Source organism: Lotus japonicus, chromosome 4 (genome assembly GCF_012489685.1).
Source record: "Lotus japonicus ecotype B-129 chromosome 4, LjGifu_v1.2".
In the NCBI taxonomy this organism is placed as follows: domain Eukaryota; kingdom Viridiplantae; phylum Streptophyta; class Magnoliopsida; order Fabales; family Fabaceae; genus Lotus; species Lotus japonicus.
In genome coordinates this window covers 3,932,241-3,960,008 of record NC_080044.1, presented here as the reverse complement: position 1 = coordinate 3,960,008, position 27,768 = coordinate 3,932,241, and the positions used below count along the sequence as shown (strand labels likewise).

At 35.6% G+C, this 27,768-nt stretch overlaps 6 protein-coding genes across 7 annotated transcripts; all 6 read right to left on the bottom strand.

Annotated features, from left to right (window-relative positions):
- Positions 1-40: 40 nt before the first annotated feature.
- Positions 41-2,202, bottom strand: LOC130712150 (uncharacterized). Its single transcript, XM_057561989.1, has 6 exons — positions 2,039-2,202; positions 1,837-1,930; positions 1,423-1,474; positions 573-1,099; positions 356-462; positions 41-257 (listed from the first exon to the last, which is right to left on the bottom strand). Exons 1-6 carry the CDS (start codon positions 2,200-2,202, stop codon positions 41-43), a joined length of 1,161 nt encoding a protein of 386 aa, XP_057417972.1.
- Positions 2,203-4,785: 2,583 nt separating this feature from the next.
- Positions 4,786-8,398, bottom strand: LOC130712148 (protein FAR1-RELATED SEQUENCE 5-like). Its single transcript, XM_057561987.1, has 7 exons — positions 7,948-8,398; positions 7,344-7,787; positions 6,932-7,281; positions 5,529-6,848; positions 5,362-5,439; positions 5,108-5,275; positions 4,786-5,016 (listed from the first exon to the last, which is right to left on the bottom strand). Exons 2-7 carry the CDS (start codon positions 7,774-7,776, stop codon positions 4,936-4,938), a joined length of 2,430 nt encoding a protein of 809 aa, XP_057417970.1. The 5' UTR covers positions 7,777-7,787; positions 7,948-8,398; the 3' UTR covers positions 4,786-4,935.
- Positions 8,399-10,233: 1,835 nt separating this feature from the next.
- On the bottom strand, positions 10,234-11,238 carry LOC130712146 (uncharacterized). Its single transcript, XM_057561986.1, has 2 exons — positions 11,227-11,238; positions 10,234-10,788 (listed from the first exon to the last, which is right to left on the bottom strand). The coding sequence occupies exons 1-2, from the start codon at positions 11,236-11,238 to the stop codon at positions 10,234-10,236; spliced, it is 567 nt and encodes a 188-aa protein (XP_057417969.1).
- A 1,413-nt stretch (positions 11,239-12,651) lies between these two features.
- On the bottom strand, positions 12,652-16,456 carry LOC130715370 (uncharacterized). The gene is made up of 6 exons (XM_057565461.1): positions 16,096-16,456; positions 15,610-15,821; positions 14,664-14,981; positions 14,419-14,493; positions 14,166-14,240; positions 12,652-13,350 (listed from the first exon to the last, which is right to left on the bottom strand). Exons 1-6 carry the CDS (start codon positions 16,313-16,315, stop codon positions 12,796-12,798), a joined length of 1,455 nt encoding a protein of 484 aa, XP_057421444.1. The 5' UTR covers positions 16,316-16,456; the 3' UTR covers positions 12,652-12,795.
- Positions 16,457-18,937: 2,481 nt separating this feature from the next.
- On the bottom strand, positions 18,938-21,646 carry LOC130710065 (uncharacterized). Its single transcript, XM_057559220.1, has 2 exons — positions 20,775-21,646; positions 18,938-20,650 (listed from the first exon to the last, which is right to left on the bottom strand). The coding sequence occupies exons 1-2, from the start codon at positions 21,259-21,261 to the stop codon at positions 18,981-18,983; spliced, it is 2,157 nt and encodes a 718-aa protein (XP_057415203.1). The 5' UTR covers positions 21,262-21,646; the 3' UTR covers positions 18,938-18,980.
- A 26-nt stretch (positions 21,647-21,672) lies between these two features.
- LOC130710064 (uncharacterized) lies at positions 21,673-25,768 on the bottom strand. 2 transcript variants are annotated; one of them, XR_009010277.1, is made up of 7 exons: positions 25,675-25,768; positions 24,766-24,819; positions 24,544-24,626; positions 24,369-24,440; positions 24,035-24,118; positions 22,097-23,959; positions 21,673-21,991 (listed from the first exon to the last, which is right to left on the bottom strand). XR_009010277.1 is itself a non-coding variant. In XM_057559219.1 (6 exons), coding segments are annotated over exons 3-6 (1,314 nt in total). In that variant the 5' UTR covers positions 24,545-24,626; positions 24,766-24,819; positions 25,675-25,768; the 3' UTR covers positions 21,673-22,802. The 2 variants fall into 2 exon arrangements, 1 of the variants encoding a protein (XP_057415202.1); XM_057559219.1 differs by having other exon boundaries at positions 21,673-23,959.
- Between the last annotated feature and the right edge of the window lie 2,000 nt (positions 25,769-27,768).

Sequence of the window (27,768 nt, the reverse complement as noted above, 5' to 3'; positions counted from 1 at the left end):
GGCAGACAATTAATGCATGGAATAATATAACATTAACTAACTAACATATTTCTACTACAGAGGGAAAACTTACTGAGAAGTAAGTAGGCAAGAACCAAGTGGTTTGATTCTTGTTGAAGGCTCTTTCAGTGTATGTCGACATGCAGGCAGTCAAGTTTATGATTTCTTGGTCAACACTCTTTTTGGGCTTCAGGAATTGCATAATGCGGCGAGTACCATCAACATTATTCAGGATTGGTTTGATGATTGTCTCCTTGCTGTGTTTAACAATAATAAAGATTAATAATTATTAAAAATAAAATACTAAAAGATATATATTGTATAAGAAAAATTATTAAACTAATCTACTATCTACCTGTCTGCACTTCCAGCAGTACACCTCTTAAAGATATAGCAAGCCACAGCAGCCTCCATGTAGCTTAGGGACTCTGTCACAGCAGGTCCAAACAAGCTAAGCAGCCACTGATTCAAACACAAATAAATTACAAATAAAGTAGTCAACGTCTGCTAAAATGCTAAAATTAAAATAAATAATAGTCATTCACATATGGAGAGAGTCATAAAGAACTTACAGAGGGAATATATAATGGATCAATTGGAGGGACTGGAGTGCACAAAGGAGTGTTGTCATTTGGTTTTGATGAAGGAGTTGCTGTCTTGGTGGGATCCATGTCATTTGGCTTAAAGGAAGGGGTAGCTGTCTTGGTGCCTAGTGGAACAGGGTGTATGGTTTGAAACTCAGATGGAGAGAACAGCTTCTTCACCAGTCCACTTACATCTGTGGGTTTAGCTTTCTCATTTGTTGGGTTGGTCTTCAAGAATTTGTGAAGGATTTCTTCAGTAGCTGCAGTTCGGAGAGAGTACTTTGGGGTGATAACATATTCAGTTCCTACTGAAATTGGTTTCTCTGGTGTGGCTGTATGAGAACTTATGGTGTTTTGGCTGCACCAAGCATTTGCTAAGAACCCAACAGCATGCATGAGCTTGTTGACATCTTCCTTCAATCCAGTCACTGTATTTAGAACATCCTGCACAGGGTTGTCAGAAATAATGAGAAAAGTTATTGCAAGGTGGGCATAAATAATGAGAAAAGTTAAAACTGAAATGAGAGTCACAGTCAGACATCATTATGAGAAAGAAATGCCACCACTTTCATTCTCTCTCACTCACTCTTTATCACAGAAGGTTTTTTTGAAGTTGTCAGCAAAGGACAAATAATTAAATTAAACACTAAACACATGGTAAGGTAATAGAGGTTGGTGTCATAAAGGTTTCCAAGTACTGTGAAAAGGAAGTCATTTGTATATGACAAAAAATGTGAAGACAGAAAAGTCAGGAAGAAGAATCTTCTTCACAAGTAAATGACAAACAAGACACATCACATGATAAAGAACAAATAAGCCAGGTAGGGTCCTTTTAAACCAAAGTCAGATACTGCACACACATGGGAGTTTCCTTTTAGGCCTTCCTTTTCCTTTTATACCAACAATCACTTTATAGGAAAAAACAAACAAACAAACCCGAAACCCTACAAAATCACTTTCACATGGGAGTTTCCTTTTATACCAACAATCACTTTCAAAACCCTAAATAAACCCCCCTTTTGACCTTGAATAAAAAAAACCATTTTGACTTCGCATTTGACTTAATAGTAAAATACATTTGTCAACTTCAGTGGAAGAAGATAATGAAAAGATATGGCAGATTTGTCGTAGATTTGTTGGTTTATGACAAAATCAGAATCAGAAATAAGGAAAATATTTGTGCCAAAAACCTCAACCGAAACCCTAAAAAACCATAACAACAGAAATCCTACAAATCTAAACTTGAACATACCTTTTCATTGGGGCTTTCCTTCCCTGTACAGACCTCAGGCCTAAGCAGTGGGTGTTCATCATGGTCGATACCTTTTCCTTTCACCTCATGACGGCTTCACGAACCATGTCATGCAAAAAGAAAAAAAAAATACAAGTTAGAATCCACTATCACATGACCATGTATTTCAAAGAAAACAAAACCACCTTAGTAGCGAACAAACCTGGAAGATATGGCGATGATGGACGGTATCTTCCTTGGCCTGACAGAATGGATAGAAAGGGTTGGGTGGGTGCGAGACTTCAAAGGAGAGGTGATCGAGTCAACATCTCGAGTCCTTCTCTTCCTCGTGGTCATTCTCCGAGGGGTTTTTCCTCTTCCAGTCATGTCTTCGCCGGCGATGATGGGTTTTGTGGTGGTGGGTTTTCCGGTGGGTTTTGCGGTGAGGATTGGGTGTCAAAACGTCTAGACTCGAGTCTAGAGAAGCTTTATATAGCCTCATCACGCTAGCTGGCATGGTTGAGGCCAAACGACGGCTTGGCTGATGATTTCTCACTAAAATGAAGTGGGTCAAGTGTAAATTGCTATTGAAAATTGAAAATAAACTCCAACTCCATAAACCTTTCCACTTCTTCTTCTGATTGATTTGATTGTACCCTATGCCGCCTGTTGCACTCATGACTTCCCGCGTTCCAACACATTGAATCTGACATTTTTAGCCAAAAGTAGGGGCAAACTGGTCATTTCCGGTGTTGATATAGGGGCATAATGGATATTCTGGGACAAAAAAGTAGGGGCATACTCGTTATAATAGGCCATTTAATAGGGGCGAAATCGCCCACCTGCGTGAAATAATAGGGGTATACTCGTGATTCGAGGGTCACGTTTGAACAGCTCATAATGACCTTTACACTTTTCTTTTTTAAATAATTTTTGTCTTCAAAATGTGATTTCTTCCAAAATTGATTTAAAAACCCACTTAATTAGGGCTGCAAAATCTGTGCATCACTTAAATGGTTTAAAATCCCACTTGATTATATAAAAAATCTCTGCCTCAATTATTTGATTTAAAAACCCACTTAAATATATTAAAAAATTTCGATATTAATACTAAATACTAAAGATTATTTTGAAAGTATACATAATGCATAAAACGTAAATACAACTTTTAATTTTTAAAAATAAAAAAAATACAAAATTTGTAAACTAGTAAAATATTAATGCACTGAATTTTCAATACCCATAAAATAAATGAATTGAATATGTAAATTTGTTCAAATTTTAAAAAAATAAATGAATGCACACTCGATTCGGTCCACCTACGCCATCGGGAACCCTAATCAGTCACTAAAGGTTAGCCTTGGTGGAAGGTAGCCCTAAGAGAGTGAGATTAGGGATGCACGCCGCTCTTGACCTAAGTATAAGAACTCACGAATGCACACTCGATTCGGTCCACCTACGCCATCGGGTACCCTAATCAGTCACTAAAGGTTAGCCTTGGTGGAAGGTAGCCCTAAGAGAGTGAGATTAGGGATGCACGCCGCTCTTGACCTAAGTATAAGAACTCACGGATGCACACTCGATTCGGTCCACCTACGCCATCGGGAACCCTAATCAGTCACTAAAGGTTAGCCTTGGTGGAAGGTAGCCCTAAGAGAGTGAGATTAGGGATGCACGCCGCTCTTGACCTAAGTATAAGAACTCACGGATGCACACTCGATTCGGTCCACCTACGCCATCGGGTACCCTAATCAGTCACTAAAGGTTAGCCTTGGTGGAAGGTAGCCCTAAGAGAGTGAGATTAGGGATGCACGCCGCTCTTGACCTAAGTATAAGAACTCACGGATGCACACTCGATTCGGTCCACCTACGCCATCGGGAACCCTAATCAGTCACTAAAGGTTAGCCTTGGTGGAAGGTAGCCCTAAGAGAGTGAGATTAGGGATGCACGCCGCTCTTGACCTAAGTATAAGAACTCACGGATGCACACTCGATTCGGTCCACCTACGCCATCGGGTACCCTAATCAGTCACTAAAGGTTAGCCTTGGTGGAAGGTAGCCCTAAGAGAGTGAGATTAGGGATGCACGCCGCTCTTGACCTAAGTATAAGAACTCACGGATGCACACTCGATTCGGTCCACCTACGCCATCGGGTACCCTAATCAGTCACTAAAGGTTAGCCTTGGTGGAAGGTAGCCCTAAGAGAGTGAGATTAGGGATGCACGCCGCTCTTGACCTAAGTATAAGAACTCACGGATGCACACTCGATTCGGTCCACCTACGCCATCGGGTACCCTAATCAGTCACTAAAGGTTAGCCTTGGTGGAAGGTAGCCCTAAGAGAGTGAGATTAGGGATGCACGCCGCTCTTGACCTAAGTATAAGAACTCACGGATGCACACTCGATTCTTATTCCAGTTAATTGCTAAGTTAATAAGTATTAATTTAAATGCATTGTATAACGATAAATGTGGCTGGCCCTAGTGGTAAATGCAATGTCTTTTAAGTCCCATGACATGGGTTCGAATCCCATTGAGTCATTGTGTGTATTTTGTTTTCAAATCAATTTTTATTCCAGTTAATTGCTAAGTTAATAAGTATTAATTTAAATGCATTGTATAATGATAAATGTGGCTGGCCCTGGTGGTAAATGCAATGTCTTTTAAGTCCCATGGCATGGGTTCGAATCCCATTGAGTCATTGTGTGTATTTTTTTTTCAAATCAATTTTTATTCCAGTTAATTGCTAAGTTAATAAGTATAATTTAAATGCATTGAATAGCAACAAATGTGGCTGGCCCTGGTGGTAAATGCAATGTCTTTTAAGTCCCATGACCCGGGTTTGAATCCCATTGAGTCATTGTGTGTATTTTTTTTTCAAATCAATTTTTATTCCAGTTAATAGCGTAGTTAATAAGTATAAGTTAAAGGCACCTAAGTTAAATGCATTGAATAACAACAAATGTGGCTGGCACCAACAGAACACAGTGCAAATTAATTAAAGTGTATGCTATTAGGTATCAACATTTCCATTAATCAATCCAAAAACTACCACAACCTAAACTACAGTCAATCAAAGTGTCTTCACCATCTACTCCTCCGCATCATCATCCCCAACAACATCAATCTTCTCCACTGCTATCGCTAACATAAATGCGTGCAGCCTTGGCCTTCCGCTCAACTTCATTTAAGCAACCCACAAACTGTGTCACAACAATAGTTTAGTTACAAAATCTGAAAACATAATCTTGGCAGACAAAATTTAATCCCTTTCAAGAACACATTCACACTTACAGTTGGGACTTGTGTAGAAGATCCAGGTTCACATATGCGAATCCCAGGGTATGATGGCAAAGTGAACCCATCCATGATGTTCATTCCAGGATGAAAATACTCCTGGGTCAAAGGAGTCATAAAAGGATAATTCAAATCTTGAGAACAAGCTTCGTTAACACTCTGATCCTGTAAAACAAAGTTAAATCTAAAATGCTCATGGACATGTACTGATCAAAAATGAATGACACAAAGATGGCCCACAAGGATAATACCTTGCCTTTGCCTTTTCCAGCAACTTCAAGTGAGGAGACTCCAGGCATAGTTACATTATATGGCAATACCTCATCAACCTACACACACAAATTAATTTTAAATCACTACTAAACTGAAACAAGTAGAATAAAATATTATAGTTTAAGAACTCCAAATGTATACTAACATCATCAAGCTCCACAGATGAATCACTCATAGCAGTGTCGTGGGAACCAACTCCTTGACCTTCACGCATTTCCGGGCATGTGCGAATTGTATGACCAGGCATTCTGCATCTTGAACATAACCTTGTCTTCTTCCCACCTTTCTTCTTGCGCCCCTTTGTGATCACCACAGCGGGATCACCAATCAAGAATGGTCCAGTGCGGATGGTTTTGTTTCCCACCCTACGCCTTTGAACACTGTCAGCCAACTTATATATGTCCTGCAAGACTTGAGAGAAATCATTCACATTCTCACAAGCTATTTCACTTAGTATGTTGCAAGCAGCAGAAAGCACACCCCTCCTTAACATCGCCAATTTCTTTGAATCATTGCCAGTAACAGTGTCATTAATCTGATTCATGTAGTCCACCTTAGCCGTCCTTGACCACCGTTTACAAATAAGACTATCAGGAACTTCAGCCAGTCTCTCATTTCTCATTGCACATATCATGTGAGAACAAGGAATTCCATAATACTCAAAGTGACCACAATCACACACAAACTTTGAAGAATTCTTGTCATATAACACCACATACTCACGCCTTTCATACAAAGCCTTGTTCATCTTCACCATCACCACATCATTGACCTCAGTTCTTTGGATAATATTTAAGCCACCCACATATTGAATCTGAGTTTTAACTTCATTGAACATGCTCCTTGTCAATTTATGGGAGAAACCTCGCTCAATATAACCAAGGGAAGTAGTGGGCAAAGGTTCTGTATACATTGTGTTAAAATCAGCAACTAACTCATTGTGTCGGTACTCCTTCACAGCCCTCTCAAAATTATGAATGAAATCAATCAAACTGTTTTTACATTGAACATAGCTCTTGATGAATGAATTGATCCCTTCACACATTGACGTGGTTCTTATGCCTGCAAAGAATTTGTCCCTCATAAATGCAGTTGCCCACATTTCTTTCATCCCATACATTCTTGTCAACCACTCATCATCACCAAATCCATACTTCTCCATAACCTTAGCCCAAACATGGTCAAATCTATCCGGATTGAAGTTGCCATAAATCAGAACTTTAAAATCATCCAAAAAGTCTGAATTCTTAAGTTTCTGTAGCGCTTTTTGTTGAATATGCCAACCACACAACCTGTGACGGGCATTAGGAAAGACACAACTTATTGCTTCTTTCATTGCTAAATCACCATCTGTAACAACACCTTTCGGGTGCTTCTGAAACATACACTCAGCAAATGTCTCCAAAACCCACTTATAAGTCTCGATCGACTCATCCGTAACCAAAGCACAAGCAAAAATTGTTGTCTGCCATGATGATTGTAGCCACAGAAAATCACAAGAGGCTTATTATACTTGTTCCTCTTATAGGTGCTGTCAAAGGAAATTACATCGCCAAAAGCATGGTAATCCACTCTGCTCACTCCATCACTCCAAAATAAGTCTTTGAGATTTTCATCTTCAGTTTTAGTATACTTGAAGAAAAACATTGGATCACCCTCAGCCTTAGCCTGAAAATATGACAAAGCAGCAACTGCATCTCCGTTTCCTACCCTTATCCGCTTCTCCTTATCAATGTGATTGAACAGATCCTTCTTCGTAAAACCCAATGCCTCATGACTACCTTTCTGCCCCAGCATCAAGCCCATTATGTTGCAAGTCCTCACCCCATGTAGCTTAAGGCTATTAATCTGAGCCTTGTCAGAATCATTGAGGTGCCGAAAGGAAGAAATCAAGTGGACTTTATCCACAGGTGCCAGAACATGGTTGTGATTCTTGACAAAGTGGACTTTATCCACTTACCTGAGTTGCTTTCAAAGCGAACACGAAAGCGAGCTGGACATGACACCCTGGTAATTCCCTTTGAAACTCTAACCCGGTCCCTCCGCTGCACGTATTTTCTATGCCTCACCCCCTCTTTGCTGCATACCAGTTGACGAGTAACAATGTAACCGTTAGCAGAACGATAGACATTGTCTTTCCTTACACCAAAACCATAACACTGACCATATCTTTCATAGAACTTAATCGCATCCTCTTCAGAATCAAATTCCATACCCATTATATCATCTTCTGTCAAATCTAATATGCTCTTCTCATACACAGCACCATCATCGTCCTCATCCTCCACTCCAGTAGAACCACCATTTTCCTCAGATAATTCATGCCCATTGTTACCTAAACTGACATGGGCTTCTTCCTCTCCATTTTCACCGGATTGTACATTACTTTCCATTACCTAACCAACTTCAGAATGGTACATTTTCAGATCCAAAAAATCGAAGCTATACTAAATCAACACAACAAACACAACCTAAATTCACCATTTGAGAAAGGCCTAAACTTGAAAAACCCATAAATCGAAAGAAACACACACAAATACTAAATAAAGAGGAGAAGGACTTACAGTAACACAAAACAAGAGCTTAGAACCCTAAATGTCGAATTCCGAAAGAAACTCACAAACAAACACTTCAAATAGCTTCAGGAGCTAACCAACAAGCCTTCGCTGCTTACAATGGAGCCTTCGCCGCCGTTGTCGCCTTCACTGCCATAATCGCCTTCACCGCCGTGCACTCTTTGTTCTGCTCCCTCCAAAGGTGACAACCCACTTCAATTTCCCTCTCAGAAATTCAAAGCCTCGAAATGTGTTAACCACAGGGGGACCCACATGGGTTCACTAACCTTAACTCAACTTGGATATAATAATAATGAATAATAAATATGTCTTTTTCTTATATTTTTGGAAAATGTTAAAAATTGAAACAAATATTTAAATACGGTACCAGGTGTCGATCCCCCATTGGTACACGTCATAACTCGTCAGTCGTGTACCATACATTGGGGGTATGGTAGAATCCGCCATAACTAAGAACTCATGGTTGGAGCAAAATTGCTTGAGAGTTGCTTAAACACATGTGGCAATACGGGCCCACATGAATAGTGCTAAGAATTAAGAAATAAGAACTAGCATTGGAGATACTCTTAGGTAGTGGTGAATTAAGAGTGTGAATATAAACTTTTCCTGAATAGTCCCACGGATGCTTCAGCTCTCATTTTCCTTTGAACATGACAAGTCCAACGCACACATCAGAATAAGTCCTTAAGCACTCACAAGTTGTTACAGAACCAACCATTACTTTAGCAATTAGCAATCTTTTCCAGCTTACCCCTCCTACAAGAGTGCATGGAAAAGTAGGGGTGTTCATCGGATCGGATCGATCAGATGAAACCGACGAACCAAACCGAACCAAAGCAATTGGATGAGAAAGATATTATATGCAATTCTACACAATGATATCCAGCCTTGGAGTTTATTAACCTATAAGTCTTTGTTGCTACACTAAGGGGCTTTAGCAGTTTAGCATGATGATTATGAGCTATGTTTACACACTTCATCTTCAGCAAGCGTAGTTTTTTTTTTCTTTTTCCTTTCCGAAGAATGAGTCTTTCTACTAAGATTGTGATATCAGTAAAGAAAAAGAAGATAATCAAATCACACCATCTCTATAATAAGTGAATGCCTCTTTTTCTCCCGAGGTTGTGGGTATTATTTGTAATAAGATATTGAATACAACTGAAAAGGTCTTATCAATAAAATTTCCATTTATCCAAGATCTAAGCATGGGTAGCAATCCATTCTATAATTATTTACTTTTTTTTTTCTCGCGTGAGAAAATAATCCCACAAGCATGGGTAACAATCCATTCAAATTTGTTTATCCCGGGCCGGCCTCAAAAGAGGTTTTTTAACTTTTTAGTTTCAATTGACCGTGTGCGCCCACCCAAATAGAATATGAATGACATATTCACCAGGTTTCTGGATCATAATCATTATGTAGGAGAGATGGCCGAGTGGTTTGCTTCACTCTCGGTTGCTGTCTTCACATATTGTTAATGTTAATGGGGCTTTAGCTTGCTATTCAATGAGCCACTTGAGGCAAGATTCAAACACATTTACTGCTCCATTCACCATCATATACTGAAGTTGCTGCTCCATTCACCATCCACTTTGAGTCTTTTTAAGTTGTAAAATCAAGTTGTAAAGAACACCTAAAATAGTACCGGTATACTCTTTGTTTTAAGTTTGTAAAGGCAGTGATTGTACTATGATGTAACACAGGTTTTGATTTCAATACAATATGGTATAAGTAAATTCCTTGAAGAGGTAAACTGTGATTATGTTCTCCATAAATTCATGCACTACCAACTTTCTACACATTCTTAAGCCCCCACCTTACATCACAATTTGTTCTAGATTCCGGTCTTGAATTTATTGTTTTATAACCCCATTTCAATTTTCTCTGCAACAAATAAATTTACAAGAAGAAATTGACTCATCTTCTTTCCTGAGGATATTGTTTTCTCCTTCTAAATCTAACTCATCCACCATAATCACTCCAAAACTTCAAGGAAGGCATGTTAAAAAATTAATGAGCTTTAACTGAGGTCAAACCTCAGGGAAGATCTAAGCAGGAATTTATCAACTATCAATCTCATGAAATAGAATAAAGGGTAAGAAAAGAAATATCTATGAAATGAGATGAAAATATCAGAAAATAATCACTAAATTGAATAAAAAGAGTACGGATACACTGACTTCCCTATAGTAAAACAGGTTCTCCTCTAGGATAGATAAAAATACAGAGCTGTCTATTGTAATGGTTAGGGCAGGGTCATCAAACCCATGAAGTCTAAACGTATTTTCCTCTGTATTTAGGCTTTTGATCTTTAATTGACTTAAAATCACCAGTCTCAGATAACTGATCATCAGCTGGACTGAAAACTCCAGAATGAAGATTACCATCTTCTAACCACTTCACATGGTTCTCCCTAAATTCAATGTGTTTTATCCAAGCTTCCTCTTGTATTTCCTCTGTGTAAGGACCTATCTTGACCATTGTCAGTAACACTCTGCTATAACGTGAACTAAGGATCTGCTCCGAAGAACAAATAAGTTTAAAACATGGATGCTCTGGGAAATGGATTTCCGAGAAATCGTCATCTCGCAATACAGGATAGAAAAACACAAGCCTGCCCCCCATAACAAGCATCCTGGCAGCAAGATCAAACAAATCATGCACACACTCAACTAAACTGTAGGCTGCAGTTGATGGTATGTGATCTGCTCTTTTATCATCAGGAACAGTGTAAGGTTCCACAATCCCCTTTAGCAGCTTCCGACCACCAGATTTGCGTCCACCAGCTCGCACTCCATAAGGAGGGTCACATATAATGGCATCAAATACCTTAAAAACAGCAAGATTATCAACAAGTTAAAAAAAGTTCAAAACCAATGAATAAATGCGTCCATGCAAAACTTAATGCTGTACTCTTTTCTTATAAACAAAGTTTTTTTTTTTTTGAACTTTTCTTATAAACGAAGTTAGGAATAATGCTTCTAGTTATTTCCCCAAATCCAGCAACTGATGGCAAAATTCCCCAGAAAACTAATGTTTTTATAAATTCATAATTCCCAATTGAGTTTAATCCAGATACCACTCTTATTAACTTCACACTAGTGTCCTTTCCACTCAAATCCTTGTTGTTTCTAGTTTTCTATTACTTGATAATGCGGGTAGTGTCTTTGGATAGTCCCACGGATGCTTCAGCTCTCATTTTCCTTTGAACATGACAAGTCCAACGCACACATCAGAATAAGTCCTTAAGCACTCACAAGTTGTTACAGAACCAACCATTACTTTAGCAATTAGCAATCTTTTCCAGCTTACCCCTCCTACAAGAGTGCATGGAAAAGTAGGGGTGTTCATCGGATCGGATCGATCAGATGAAACCGACGAACCAAACCGAACCAAAGCAATTGGATGAGAAAGATATTATATGCAATTCTACACAATGATATCCAGCCTTGGAGTTTATTAACCTATAAGTCTTTGTTGCTACACTAAGGGGCTTTAGCAGTTTAGCATGATGATTATGAGCTATGTTTACACACTTCATCTTCAGCAAGCGTAGTTTTTTTTTTCTTTTTCCTTTCCGAAGAATGAGTCTTTCTACTAAGATTGTGATATCAGTAAAGAAAAAGAAGATAATCAAATCACACCATCTCTATAATAAGTGAATGCCTCTTTTTCTCCCGAGGTTGTGGGTATTATTTGTAATAAGATATTGAATACAACTGAAAAGGTCTTATCAATAAAATTTCCATTTATCCAAGATCTAAGCATGGGTAGCAATCCATTCTATAATTATTTACTTTTTTTTTTCTCGTGTGAGAAAATAATCCCACAAGCATGGGTAACAATCCATTCAAATTTGTTTATCCCGGGCCGGCCTCAAAAGAGGTTTTTTAACTTTTTAGTTTCAATTGACCGTGTGCGCCCACCCAAATAGAATATGAATGACATATTCACCAGGTTTCTGGATCATAATCATTATGTAGGAGAGATGGCCGAGTGGTTTGCTTCACTCTCGGTTGCTGTCTTCACATATTGTTAATGTTAATGGGGCTTTAGCTTGCTATTCAATGAGCCACTTGAGGCAAGATTCAAACACATTTACTGCTCCATTCACCATCATATACTGAAGTTGCTGCTCCATTCACCATCCACTTTGAGTCTTTTTGAAGTTGTAAAATCAAGTTGTAAAGAACACCTAAAATAGTACCGGTATACTCTTTGTTTTAAGTTTGTAAAGGCAGTGATTGTACTATGATGTAACACAGGTTTTGATTTCAATACAATATGGTATAAGTAAATTCCTTGAAGAGGTAAACTGTGATTATGTTCTCCATAAATTCATGCACTACCAACTTTCTACACATTCTTAAGCCCCCACCTTACATCACAATTTGTTCTAGATTCCGGTCTTGAATTTATTGTTTTATAACCCCATTTCAATTTTCTCTGCAACAAATAAATTTACAAGAAGAAATTGACTCATCTTCTTTCCTGAGGATATTGTTTTCTCCTTCTAAATCTAACTCATCCACCATAATCACTCCAAAACTTCAAGGAAGGCATGTTAAAAAATTAATGAGCTTTAACTGAGGTCAAACCTCAGGGAAGATCTAAGCAGGAATTTATCAACTATCAATCTCATGAAATAGAATAAAGGGTAAGAAAAGAAATATCTATGAAATGAGATGAAAATATCAGAAAATAATCACTAAATTGAATAAAAAGAGTACGGATACACTGACTTCCCTATAGTAAAACAGGTTCTCCTCTAGGATAGATAAAAATACAGAGCTGTCTATTGTAATGGTTAGGGCAGGGTCATCAAACCCATGAAGTCTAAACGTATTTTCCTCTGTATTTAGGCTTTTGATCTTTAATTGACTTAAAATCACCAGTCTCAGATAACTGATCATCAGCTGGACTGAAAACTCCAGAATGAAGATTACCATCTTCTAACCACTTCACATGGTTCTCCCTAAATTCAATGTGTTTTATCCTAGCTTCCTCTTGTATTTCCTCTGTGTAAGGACCTATCTTGACCATTGTCAGTAACACTCTGCTATAACGTGAACTAAGGATCTGCTCCGAAGAACAAATAAGTTTAAAACATGGATGCTCTGGGAAATGGATTTCCGAGAAATCGTCATCTCGCAATACAGGATAGAAAAACACAAGCCTGCCCCCCATAACAAGCATCCTGGCAGCAAGATCAAACAAATCATGCACACACTCAACTAAACTGTAGGCTGCAGTTGATGGTATGTGATCTGCTCTTTTATCATCAGGAACAGTGTAAGGTTCCACAATCCCCTTTAGCAGCTTCCGACCACCAGATTTGCGTCCACCAGCTCGCACTCCATAAGGAGGGTCACATATAATGGCATCAAATACCTTAAAAACAGCAAGATTATCAACAAGTTAAAAAAAGTTCAAAACCAATGAATAAATGCGTCCATGCAAAACTTAATGCTGTACTCTTTTCTTATAAACAAAGTTTTTTTTTTTTTGAACTTTTCTTATAAACGAAGTTAGGAATAATGCTTCTAGTTATTTCCCCAAATCCAGCAACTGATGGCAAAATTCCCCAGAAAACTAATGTTTTTATAAATTCATAATTCCCAATTGAGTTTAATCCAGATACCACTCTTATTAACTTCACACTAGTGTCCTTTCCACTCAAATCCTTGGAAGAGTACCTGACATTAAATCCAAAGACACTACCCGCATTATCAAGTAATAGAAAACTAGAAACAACAAGGATTTGGTAGATTGCATTCTAATCTCAAGGTATAGTGGACCTTACATGTTTTCCACCTAGTGGGATAAGAACACAATGCTTGATTGTTGTTAAGCAATCACTTTAAACAGAATTCAACACTCAAATACTAAGCCCCAAACAGCTGGCTTACAATGAGCCAGAGTCAACAATGGAAATCTAACCCCCCACAATTTAGTAATTAGTGAAATAATAGAAACCTAGAGTCAGCAACACAATTACAAAATGGTAGTAAAGCACAAAACATGCTAAACATATCTGATACTTTTTTTAGATAAATAAAAGGAAAAAAAAAAAAAACAGCAGCAAAATTGCTGATATTAATAAAATTCCAAACTTGAGAGTCGAGATATACAACAAGCAATGTTCCTTTTACAGATTGGACAAAATTAATTGCAAATATAATTACAAGTACTCTTAGGAAAATTACCTCTTTTAGCCCAAGACGCCATGGAGGAAGGTTGTTATCAGCCCTTAATAGAGCAAGTGGCATCGGCAATCCATACTGCAAAATGTGCATCCTTATATTATCAGAATGAAATACATATCATAAAGTATGCTTTTTTCATGCATGTTCAGACTATTATATTTATAACATGAGATGCTGAATTTCAAGTACCCATAAAAACACAATGTTTCATACTACTAATCATAAAACAAAGGTAAGTGTATGGTGCATTTACCTGCTTAAAATTACTCCAAACATTACAGTCAGGACCACGTCCATCGCGTACTACCCTAATGTCAATGTCAGCACCCTGAACAATTAAGATCGGTTCTAGTTAAAGAGAAGTTAAGAAAATCTTCTGCATGCATTTTGACATGAACTTTCCCAGAAGATATCAAAATAGTAAAGGTAAAAGCAGGATAAGTTTAAAAGAAAAAAATCACCCAGAAGAAGAAGAAGAAGAAAGAGGGAGAAGCAGACCATGGTCATAGCTCCAAAATGAGCTGCTGCGACTAGAATACTTCCAGTTCCAACAAAAGGATCGAAAACTAGTTTCCCAGAAGTTGCTAGTGCTTGGTTGGCCATTAGAAAAGCCATTTCAGCATCCATGGCTGTTGGCCCAAGATAATTACGGCTTTTCAACTGATATGTGGGTATAAGCTTCCTATCAGAACCACCAATTTCACGACCAAAGAAGAGTCTTTTGTGGTCAATAGGAGGAAGACCATTATTAATTCCATGATTATCAATTACTATGAGCCAGAAGTTGTGATCTGGATTTCTCAAATTTACCTTTCCCTGCAAAGTGACCATACAATGATGGATAAGGAACACATTATTGACTGATCTGACTTTATCTTAGAAGAACTGTAATAAATTATGAGGAATTACATTCACTGTAACGCATCTGACTTCATAAAATGAAAATGGACCTATTTCCAGATCAAATGAAAACAAATGGGCGAGGACAAAACAACATAGGAAAAAAAGAAAAATAATGCTCCATAAAGAAGAAACATCAAAAAGCTTGATGAAATCCAACTCAGAAAAAATCCTGGTCCATATGTTTGGAAATCTGGTTGATATTAAAAAAACCATAGATTCAGTAAACCAAGAGGTAAAAAGCAGAAATCCAGAAACTTTTGACAAAAACTAAAGTAGAGCTTGCATCATCCCCAGCCTAGACAAGACAATATCACCTCCTATGAAATGGAAGTGAATAGCGATGATTCAAATTGCATTTTAAAAATTTATAGCAGTGATAAACCCCGCGTAAATATAAGCTCGCGTATAAACCCCTGCACAATATTTTCCAAATCTATAGGGCCCAACCAAAGATAATTAATACATGACTAAGGTGATTATCTGCTCATGATCATCATCCTCAATTCAGAGATCCAACAGATTAAGGGATAGGATACCCTACCTTGAAAGGGATATAAGAAAGCCCTTGAATGAGTTCCTTTTGCTCATTGAGGCTCATGGCCTTCCCAAAGCTGTCAACAGTAACCCTGAAAGTGCTATCAGATTCCAAGTACTGCAACTTCCCCTCATCTAGGTAACTCAACACAGATTCTCTCAGCTCCTCATAGCTACCCCCTTCCCCCCACAGCTCATACATTCCCTTCACAAGTATGCCTACAAAATTTCCACCCCAAAAATCAACAAAAATTGAAACTTTAAACATACCCACATAATAAAATTGATAAATCATTCAAGGGCTAAGCTAAACATAGTTCCCCCCACAACCCAAAAATTCAACAAAAGATTGAAAGTTTGAAACTTTAAACATACCCACAAAATAAAAATGAGAAATTATTCAAGGGGTAAGCTAAAAACAGGTGTAGTGATCATTGAGTCCAGAAATTTCCAAAAAAAAATTGAAAACTGAAAAAAAATTTTGAAAACTGACTTCGGTTGGCAATGTCACGAGCAAGTTGTTCAGAAGGGAGATTGACGAGGTGGAAAGGAGAATCAGGGTGGTGATGAAGAGGGAGCTTCCATTGCAACTGGGAGGATGAAACGTCGTCGTCGTCGTTTTGGTTGGCTTCTCCGAAGAGTTGTGCGAGTGATTCAACTTCGGGTTTTCGGTAATCCAACAATCTGTGGAAGAAAACGCACAAGTACCACATGCTTCGATCTTCTCTCTTTCGAAATGAATCAAGTTGAAGATTGAAGAGCACTGAGAAAATCTCAAAGGCGCCACACTGTTAAACCCTGCCCAAAACCCTCGAGGCCTGGACTTCTTCACCTTGGTGTAAGCTCCTAGCCGTTGGATATGTCAGGAAAAAAGAAAGATGAATGGTGGATATTTATTTTTTTTGAGTAAAATACACTCCCTCCCTTGAGGTTTGCCAAAATGACACTCAACTCCATTCTTAACCAAAATCTACACTCCACCCCACTCAATCTAACAAGTTAACTACATGTTAAAAAATTCTAACAGAATATTCTCTTTAATTCCAAACTAATAAATTTAAATAATAATAAAATTAAAAAATTCGGTTTATTACTTTTTATTTCAAGAAGTTTAGGATATTTACAATTAAATATTTTCACAATGTTGTATAGGAATATCAATAACATTTAAGTTTACAAATATAAATTTAGACTAAACAAATACTTCTATTTTTCTTTTAACTTATTTTCATGATTAATTGTACTAACAAAATTTCATGATTAATTAGATGATATTTATTCCAATGAAAAGCCCAAAAACAAATTTATGATTGTTCTAGTCACCTTCTCAATTAGTATATTATTAGCTTCATAGATTGGTTGCACTTGCAACATGCAATATTATCTTAGCAAATAAAATGCGAAATGCAACAAATAACAGATGATTATTACGTGAGGTGCTTGGTCTACTAGAATAACTGAATGAGGTATAGTTTCATATCTCATAAAAATGGATTTAAATTCTTAGTAATCTCAATCACATGATGTTGTATGTCCTCCAATGATAGCTCAAGTGGTAAGAGTTTGGGGATATATGAGTTGGGTATGGGCAGTTGCAATTTATCTTTTCAATGTACCAATATAAAATTAAAATATAATTCATATATGTTGAAATTATATAATCCAAGATGAATTTTATGAAGAAAAAAGTCATATAATATCATAAATTATATTGTGAGAATATTTGTAGCTTTCGTCAACATATAATACAGTAAATAGTTTAAAATAGATTATTATAAAAATATTAATCGTAAATTTCTTAAACTTTTTTAAATAAAAATAATAATAAAAGATTTTTTTATTATTTGAAAATTTAAATCTATTAGTTTGGAATTAAAGAGAATATTCCGTGAGCATCTTTTAAGATATAGTTAACTTGGTAGAATAGGTGGGGTGGAGTGTAGATTTTAATTAAGAATGGGGTTGAGTGTCATATTGGCAAACCTCAAGGGAGGGGAGTGTAATTTACTTTTTTTTTTTCCAACGACTCATTTTACAAAGAAGGACCACTTCCCCTCAAAAGATTGTGTGTTCGATTCGTCGGTTTAAGAGATATATTGGTGAACGATCAGTAAGCTACTTATGGTCTAAGAGGCTATCCCTACCCATAGCAGCCACCGGAGACGAACTCACCATAATTTTATAGTTATACACAAAAAAAAAGATATTTTTATGTTTTAGGAAATAATTTGTGTTAAGTAATATGTGGTAAAAAAAAGAGTTGCTAGCATTTCTTTTAAGGAAAATGGTTAGTGGTACGAATGCTAAGCATACGCGACCATGATTCTTTAATTTCATTTGTCAGTAAATACATACATGATGTCATTTGTTAATTCAAGTTAAATTTTAACATTTATTTAAATTACATATATGATGTAAATACACCGTAAAATTTAACCTAAATTGACAAATGACATCTAATTGTGTAATTTACTCGCAAATGATATTAAAGAATCCGCATCACAACCATACTTGAACTTCCATTATATTTGGATGGAAAACTTAATGTTAAGGACTAAAAATAAAATATTAGATATTTCAGGGATGAAAAAATTAGAATGTTAGATATTAAAAAAAAACAGAAAAAATATTTTTAATGGACTAAATTCAATTAAGAAATAAAAATATATTTAAGTCGTTCCATGTTGGCATAACTCACTTCAGGTTATGGGTTTAGCTCTCACCTCCCCAGAGGTCGAGTGTTTGAATCCTCTTGGGTCAGTAAAATCCCAGTTGGTGGGCAGCCCTCTTCGAGGAGATCCCCCGGCGCTCCTTCCAGCAGTGGCCCTCTACTGATCTACCCAGCATGCCACTAACGCCCTACCCAATAGCTTGGAGGTGCTCACAGTTCTACCATTACTAGTATTTAGCCCGTTGACCCGTGCATCGCACGGGAAATTTTAATTTGAATACAATTGTTATCATTGACTTTATATGAGTATGGTATATATAGATGGTTACCATGATATATTACTGATTATTGTTATTTTCTATTCGTATTTTGCCATATCATCTTCAATGTATACATTAGTTGAATGTGAATTGTGCTTCACACTTTGTGTGAGTGTTCTCCTGCTCAATCGTACATGTCAGTGGCAAACACATAGTTGAACGCATACATAATCTTGCAAATAATTTGTCGATGGCAAGTATATTTATGTTATGGGTTTCTAACAAATGAATTATTTGCATATAATATCCTATAAGTTAATTCAAATAAAGATGTGGAAATAATTCAACTAAAGAGATATAACTAAGTAAGAAATAAACATTGTACAAATGTTGTTTAATTGAGATAGTACACAACATAAAAGAAAGAAATTGGGTAAATTATATAAACTAATTGTTGTAAATCCTTTGAAAAACTTCCTTGAAAACAATGTTCTTCGTAACATGTTGTTGGCCAGTATCTTCATTGCATATTAAAATCTTGAGACCAGAACGACTTTTAATTCTTGAAATAGCAACATACAATTGACCATGCGAGAAAACAGGCTTTGGAAGGTAAACACCGACTTGAGCTAAGGATTGTCCTTGACTTTTATTTATAGTCATCGCAAAAGATACAATCAAAGGAAATTGTCTTCTTTGAAACTTAACTGGCATGCTTTCATCAGATGACATCAAATTCATTCTAGAAATGTATACAACCTTCCCAATGTGTGTTCCAGAAAGAACAATAGCACCAATCACATTTGGACCAAGGTATTCAACAATAAGTCTTGTACCATTGCACAAACCAGTCGAAATGTCAAGATTTCGCATGAGCATAACAGGTGCACCTTTTTTAAGAACCAACTTGTGATCAGGAATACCAGAACATCTAATACCATTTAAAAACTCTGTTGTCAACCAATCAGCTTCAATTCCAATTTCCTCATTGACTCTCCATACATAATCAGAGCTAAGATAAGTTGTTTCGTCCCCAGGAAATAATGACAATGCATATTGATTAATAGACTCTACAACATCCAAAGTAGGAGCAAGTATTGCTTTGTCATGGTAGTATTTGACACAACCCACATTTTGAAGAATGTCAAGGTACATGAAGTGTACAATATCTGCAATAGGGTTAGAAGATTGATGTATCAATAAATCCTCAGGAATTGTAATCTCAGACTCGCCATCATTATAATCACCCAACTTCCCATCTCCAACATCCAAAACCCACTTTGCAAAAGCTTTAATTTTTGCATCATCTCGAGAGGATGAGTTGTTCATCAACCTCATATTCTCAGTTAAAGTTAGAACCTTGCAGAACTTCCATAGCCTAGAGGAGTTAACAGTTGACATCACTATCTTTGCTCGCCTACCTTTGGGAATGACTGGAATAATTTGTCTAAAATCACCTCCCAAAACAATAACCTTACCACCAAATGGTTTTTCAAAACTACCATTGATTTTGAATCTCATTATGTCCCTTAAAGTCCTATCTAAAGCCTCAAAAGCATAACGACTAACCATTGGTGCTTCATCCCAAATTATTAAGCTTGCAAGTTGTAACAATTCAGCTTTGGGACTTCCTTGAGGTATACCACAACAGGAATCCTCATTTAAAGAAAGGGGAATAGAAAATAAGGAATGTGCTGTTCGGCCACCTGGGAGTAAAAGAGATGCTATTCCACTTGATGCAACATTCAATATAATCTTTTTCTCTGACCTAAGTTTATATGTTAGAGTCTTCCATAGAAAAGTTTTTCCTGTTCCACCATATCCATATACAAAGAAAAAACCACCATTGGCTCCATTGATGACTGCCATAATTTCTTCATAAACCTTTGACTGACCATTGTTTAACTTGACAAAGCATTCATTATGTAATCGAGCCATCTCTACAACATTAAAATTCATTTCATTGAGTAGCAATATATTGTCATACTCATTTAGTGTGTTAACTTGAACACAAGGCATTCCAGAGTAATCTTTTAGGGATTTTCCATTGACCATCAAAATTTTCTCAATCTCCATTAAACAAAGGTCCTTAAGACGATGTTCTTCAATAACCAAATCTAGAGAAAAATACAATAATTACAATACTAACAATATTTAATAAACATAATAATAATTTCAATGAATATAGATATCTATATATTTTATAGTAAATTGCACAATTAAGATTGGAAATAAGTGTACCTGGTTTATGATGAGTTTGTCGTAGATCATAAAGAATTCCATCAGCAAGTTCAGTCCATGTTTTATTCCAGACATTTAAAGGATTACTTAGTGTATTACCTAATAAGTATGTAACAAATAAGTTCCTGACATAAGCACCAGATGAATGTGTAGCTACATCATGGATCGCATCAATGAATTCACGATCATCTTTTAACAAACCCATTGCATCACATGTGTCTCTAAAAGTTTCATAGGTGTGATTTTTATGAGTCTTCAATTCTTCATAACTTGAACATCCACGTTGATAAGTCAATAAAAGCCGCAAGTAGTATAATTCGCCAGATCCTGGTGCAACAAAGTTCATTCGACCAATAGAAAATCCTTGTTGCCTTGGCCGCCATTCTTTCTTTTTTTCATCAAAAACAAATCCGGATGGAAATTCTGCATATGTCAAACCCAACCCATCGGGATATTTTGCATTTGCTTCCATCCAAGCAGTGAACATGCTATTCTCAATTTGTTTCTGTCAAGGACTCTCTTAATGGATTGTTGTTCCTGAAATAGGATGACTTGTTTTTTGGGCAAGTGGTAGATGAGTTTTTTTACAGGTGGCCACTTGGCATGGATTTCAAATGAAAATAATCTCCATAAAGATTCACATGGTGAAAGATATCTACAATCATAGTATTGTTTAATCTCATCAACTTCTTCAATCTTATCTTTCTTTGATTGTTGGACAGACATTGACATAGTAACCCTATCCACTCCCTTATTGATGTATTTAAATAAGTATTTAATGGAGTTGGATTTGTTACAATACTCAATGTTGATATGTGCCCGGTACTTCATCAACAATTTTGGATTATAAGGAACAACAAATCTATTATCCAAAGGAACACCTTTCCTAATGGTTGTCACTTTTGTATCTCTCCTTCTGTATATTAGATAACCATCACTATCAAAGGATGTTGTTGATACAAAGTTTTTTGGGAAGAATTTAGAACAACGACCATTCTTCATGCAAGGAGAATCTTTCTTACTCAACCCACATGGACCATGAACCATATAATTTGATACACATTCAAACAATTCAGGATAGAGGAGAGGATCCGGCAGTTCAGCACTTATAACAGAATCAATCATATTAGGAGAACGTAACTTATTTTCCATGCTAAGCCACAAAAGAATATGGGCATGCGGCAATCCTCTTTTTTGAAACTCAATTGTATATGTGCCTAAAATTAAGAACATAACAATTGAAAATGATTTATATTTTGATGCTAAACTTATGAAATATAAATTTAAAAATTACTATAATATAATTGAATCATAAAACATACCTGCGACAGCTTTACCAAAGAAATCACCCCTCTTTAGATCAGCAATGAATTCAAGCAATTTCATATGAAAAACGCGGCATGCTAAATTTGGTCTATCTGAAGCAGTTAAACCGTATTGAGAAACATGCCGTTCAATTTCAGGCCATTTAGGATTGCATGTCATTGTCAAAAATAGATCGGGATAACCATATGTTCTAGAAATAGCCATGGCATCTTGACAATTATTGAACATATCTCGCTTGCCACCTTTGAAAGATGCAGGAAGATATACTCTAGATCCAAAAGTTGATGAATTAGTATCACCACGATTCATTGCTTCCTCAATTCCTTCCAAGAAATGTCTTCTGATTGTTGATTGGTTGTTACGGTAATAATACAATCTCTGAGACTCAATCATTGAATAGCACAGGGCCGGTCCTGACATTTTGGAGGCCCTGGGCAAATAATGAAAATGGACCCTTAATAATTTTTTTTAAGAAACATTATCTATTTAAATTATTTAGCAAAGTAGGGTAGTTTTTGGAGAAAAGGCAACGGACGTGTGCCCCAGTCAAAAAACCGTGGCCAAAAGTCTAAAAAGGCAACATTTTCTAAGCTGTTGCATAAATACTTTAGGCCACACTTTAGGAAGCAACTCAAGACAAAGCATTAGCAGAGGAAAAGGCAACGGTTTCTAAACTGTTGCATAAACACTTTAGGCCACACTTTAGAAACCGTAGCATTTGAGAATTTTTTTTGAGGCCCCTTCTTTTTTGGAGGCCCTGGGCTGTGGGCCTGCTTGCACAGGCCCAGGGCCGGCCCTGGAATAGCAATCAACAACAAACTGTTGGAACAATCGTCTAGATAGAAATATTCGCTTGCATTCAAATTGCCTTTCAAAAAGTCTAAAAACTACCCACTCACGCAATGAAATGTGATCCCGTCTAGGATCTGTATTAACATTATGTGAATTTGCAAAATCAATATCCTCTGAGAAACCTTTTTCACCATGTGGGAATAAAATTGGGTATTGTAATGGCATGAAGGAAGAATGGTTTTCATAAATCCTCTGCAGTTGACCATTTCTTGTACGTAGAATAATATCACGCCCACAATCAGAGCTATCAAAATGACCAACTATTAATGCTGCAACTTCATCTACACTTGGAAGATTGTAAGTTTTGGGATCAAGAGAACAACTTCTGAATAATCTCAAAGCAACATTCTCAGCTTCACCCTCTTGAACATAGTCACGGACTCTTCTAAATAACTTGGCTAAACGATTGAATTCATCAACCATTTTAATCAAGTCAGACACCAAATCAGGATCAATACTACTATTTCCACTACCACTCCTGTTGTAGATAATGATAATTAATACCATAAACGTGTATATGTATATGTATATAATATAACTTGTAGCTAAGTTAATACTTATGAAATACCTGAAATGTTTGATTCGGTTTTCAACTTCATTTTGTGTATCGTATATATACAATTGAGCAAACTTAGGCGGATGACCTTCTTCGGGAAGCAAACTTCCGATCCGATGATAATTCTGACCACTGATAATAAATTTGGGAGGACCATGACCATCATTAACACTGCTGACAACTTTCCCTCCAATTGAGGTGAAAGCAAACATGCTATTGTACGACCTAATGTTATCAAGGAAATTTCGTCTCCTTGGTTCATTATGAGTAAGCAACTTCAACAATAATTCAGGGGAGTCTTTCAGATAAGGAATAGATATTTTGCCTTTACTACAACATATAGAAAAATCTGGGTCAAGAGTTGATTTACTCTTTTCAGCTCGTTCTAAATGCCATAGTTTTGCTCCACAATACTGACATGTCATATTCATATCCCCGAGGTCAACATATGCTACAATAATAAACCAATAATATTTATCATAAAATAATTATAATGTCTTCACATATTTAAGAAAACAATACTTACTTTGTTTTTCAATTTCAATAAAATTGAAATTTTTGCGAATGTTGTTAGAAGCAACTCTTGCAGTAGATGGATTACATATGGACCCTATTTACAAAATGTAATCAATATAAAAAAACAATAACAATATAACATATGAAATAGGAATTTATCTCGACAGTTTTGGTTGGAACAATTATTTAAAAAATTAATAAAATAAATCAAAAGGAATCAATATTTGTATCACGAAGTCATATACACATACAAATATTTGACTCAATAGTTTAATAATATGAATATCAATAATTTACTACTAATAATATAAACATTTCTATCAATTTACAATGTAATATAGTACCTTTATTTACATCTATATTCATTGGAGATGAGTTCTGTGTGGAGCTTTCACCCGGTAGAGTCCAACTGGACACTAATAAAACAATTATTCTGAAATATTAGAATTAATCAAATATGTACTTTGATTATCAACATTGAGAAAACAAAAGTAATGTATTAAATGTTGAGAAACTCACTTCTATCTGTCCTCTTTTTTTAGGACGTGGGATACTTTGTTTTTTAGGAGCACATCCACGTTTGTATTTTTTTGGAGGATTATCTAAAATTTTGAAACAACTCTTAGATAAAATAATTAAAATTAAAATCGTAACATTTGTGTGAAAAAATAATTGTAGAACTTCTAATTGTGCTATTTGAACTAATACTTATAAAGTAATGATTCATATACGAATAAATACCTGTTGTATTTTGAAATCTATCCTTAGATGATACCGGAATCTGATTTGAAATATCTGCATTTAATAATAAAAAGAATAATTATTTTTCCACAATATAGAATGACTTCTAACTACGAATAATTTAGAAAAAAATATACTGTACATAGGGTATGAATTAATGTTACAGTTAAATAAAAAATAATTTTGACAAACTATGATCACAATAGATTAATAATCAATAGTCTATGGATTATAACAAATAAATTGTTTCTACTTATATTACTTGCGAGAACATGACTAAAGAAATAACAATTCAAAACTCTGTACATGAACTATTTTGATAATTAATATTCCTGAAGTCTTCTTCTTAAGTTTAACTAACAATGAAAATAATTATTTTTTTAACATTATCACACTAATATCCAGTATGGTTTATAAAATGGATTAAATTTCCTTCTCCAATTAAATACTTTAAATAAATATAGAACTACTTAGTGTTATAATCATAAATTTAAAAAGAGGTTTGAAATTGAACTAAAGCTTTTCAGCAGTCCAAACACTCTTTGTAGCATAGTTGGAAATTCATTTAGGATTGCCATAATAAAATTAGGGCCATTACTTCTCCTAACTTGATGTACAGATATCAATTCACAAAGGTAAAGTTGATGGGAGCTCAGTCCGAATTGGCTAAAAATAATTTGTATATCAGTAACAACTTCTTATAACAATTTGCTTTTACAGTTTCTTTCAAAAATATTTTACTAATCTTTTAAATCTCTTATTTGCTTAACTGACTACATTTTAGGATGAATTTAAACTATCTATTATAATTGTTGTTCTACTTAAAAATTTATACGAAAATACTATTAGTATAATTTATTAAGAGAGATTACAATATGATGCAATAATGAATAAGGGAGATATTGGTACCTTGAAGAGGAGAAGACATGGCTGTATTCGGTTTTGATAGTATTGAGTTTGTGAGTGAATGTGATATGAATCCACAAGAACTTGGAAACTGACATTATATAGCTCATGGTCCAGCAAAATTTTAACAATGAAATATCATTGGTTTGAAGAAATAAATGAAAAAAATATGTGATCAAATCACATAAGTACTGAAGCATGACATTATATTGAAAAAAGAAAGTTGTATCAGCAAAAGGACTAACTAAAGAAGCCAAGTACATAAGCATTTAATGAAATGCATGATTGGAAAAGTACTTGCAACCGGCTGCAACTGTAGCGTGGGAGAGTTGATACTGACTAAGATAATTATCACCTTTCAATCCAATATACATAGACGTTGGAAATGGATAATCAGGTCAAAAATAGTGTACAAATTGTTGAAGTAACTTGCACCCATCTGATTTGCATTAAATGGATTCACATCATGCATTAAATGCAACAATCTCATGGCCATTCAATTCAAATCATTTGATAGAATGATGAAAGAAAAAGAAATAAATTAAGATCACTTGAGTACTTGAGAAGTAGTAGATAAAATCTGTGTAATATGAACAGTGACTACATCAACTTTTCATATTATTTGCTTTTCTGAAAAAAAAAGTTTCATTTAGATGACACTCAAGATATGGAATGAGTTTTCTCTTTGATTGATTGAGAATTTGTAGATGTGTTGACAAATGTAAAGATGTGAACAACACTCTGATAACAATTATATATATTAAAAAAATGCATAAGGAGTACCTTGTTATTGATTGGTTTTTATAATTCATAATGAAGAGTATTATCAATTATCTCCTTTAACAATTTTAACAAAATTTGACTTTACTCATTTTATTACTTCAATGAAGATAATACAATATAAATATGATTAATATATACCATTTAAAAAAAATAACCATACCAACGATCATGTGGGATACTGACTATTAGGTGAATTGAATAGAATACCTTATAAATTCATATCAAATCATGTACCTTATAAATAGTTTTACACTTAGCAAACTTGAAAAATAAAACACCAACATAAAACAACACAACAATATCATCTTCATTACATAGAGATGAGAGGAATCAAAACATAAAACAACACAACAATACAGGGACTCTTGCTGGTCTAGATGATACACATGTTAATGAACAAAAGTAACATGATGTACTGTAAGAACAAAGTTTTAGGGTCCACAAAATACACTAAGAAGAGTCTTAGTACCTTAAACAACATTACACAATATTAAAATAGACATTAACTAAAAGCAAATTAGGATCTCATGTAGAGAGGTCAACAACTTCCCACATCTCTACCTCATCAGAATTCTCAATAGCTGTATCCTGAACTTCGTCCTCCCCTTTGGTTAAATCAATGAATTCCTTAGATGTAACTTCACCATTCTTTTCCATCTTAGTTATATAAGTAGCATCAAAGGATTCACACATAGTAGCTACTTGAGTGGGTGAGATTTCAAACTCTTCCTTATCACGTGTCAGATCAATGATGTTACAATCCTTAAGCTTTTGTTCAACATTTGCACTAATGATCTCTTTAGCAACATTCATTGTAGTCTTAGTGGAAACTGCACTCTTTTGGACTTCAACATCAGCCTTTTTTAAGCACTTAAAATCAGTTTTAACACCAGAGGATTGAGGTCCAGCATTGCCACCATACTTTTCATCAAATTTCTTTTGTAAAAGAGCATCAATAGCATCAACATCAGTAGCTATTTCAGAAACAAATGTATCAAATTCTGCCTCAAGCTTCCTCTTCAAAGACTTATGGATAGAAGCAGTGGTGGAACTCTCACAAAAAATTGCAACTGGCTTCTTAACCTCTTTATGCATGACTGCAGCAGTACCCTTAGACTCCAAATATCCAACAACATTTTTATCAACCTTGGTGTTGTCAACAACATCCTCCAATTGAATAAATGGAGGAGCAAATTTCACCTAATATGAGGAGGATACACCACAGAGGATTTGGCCTAAAAAAAACATTTGAGGTATGAGGACGTGAATGGTTAGCAGCTCCACGGCGGTAAACTCTTCTTTATCCAAGCTACA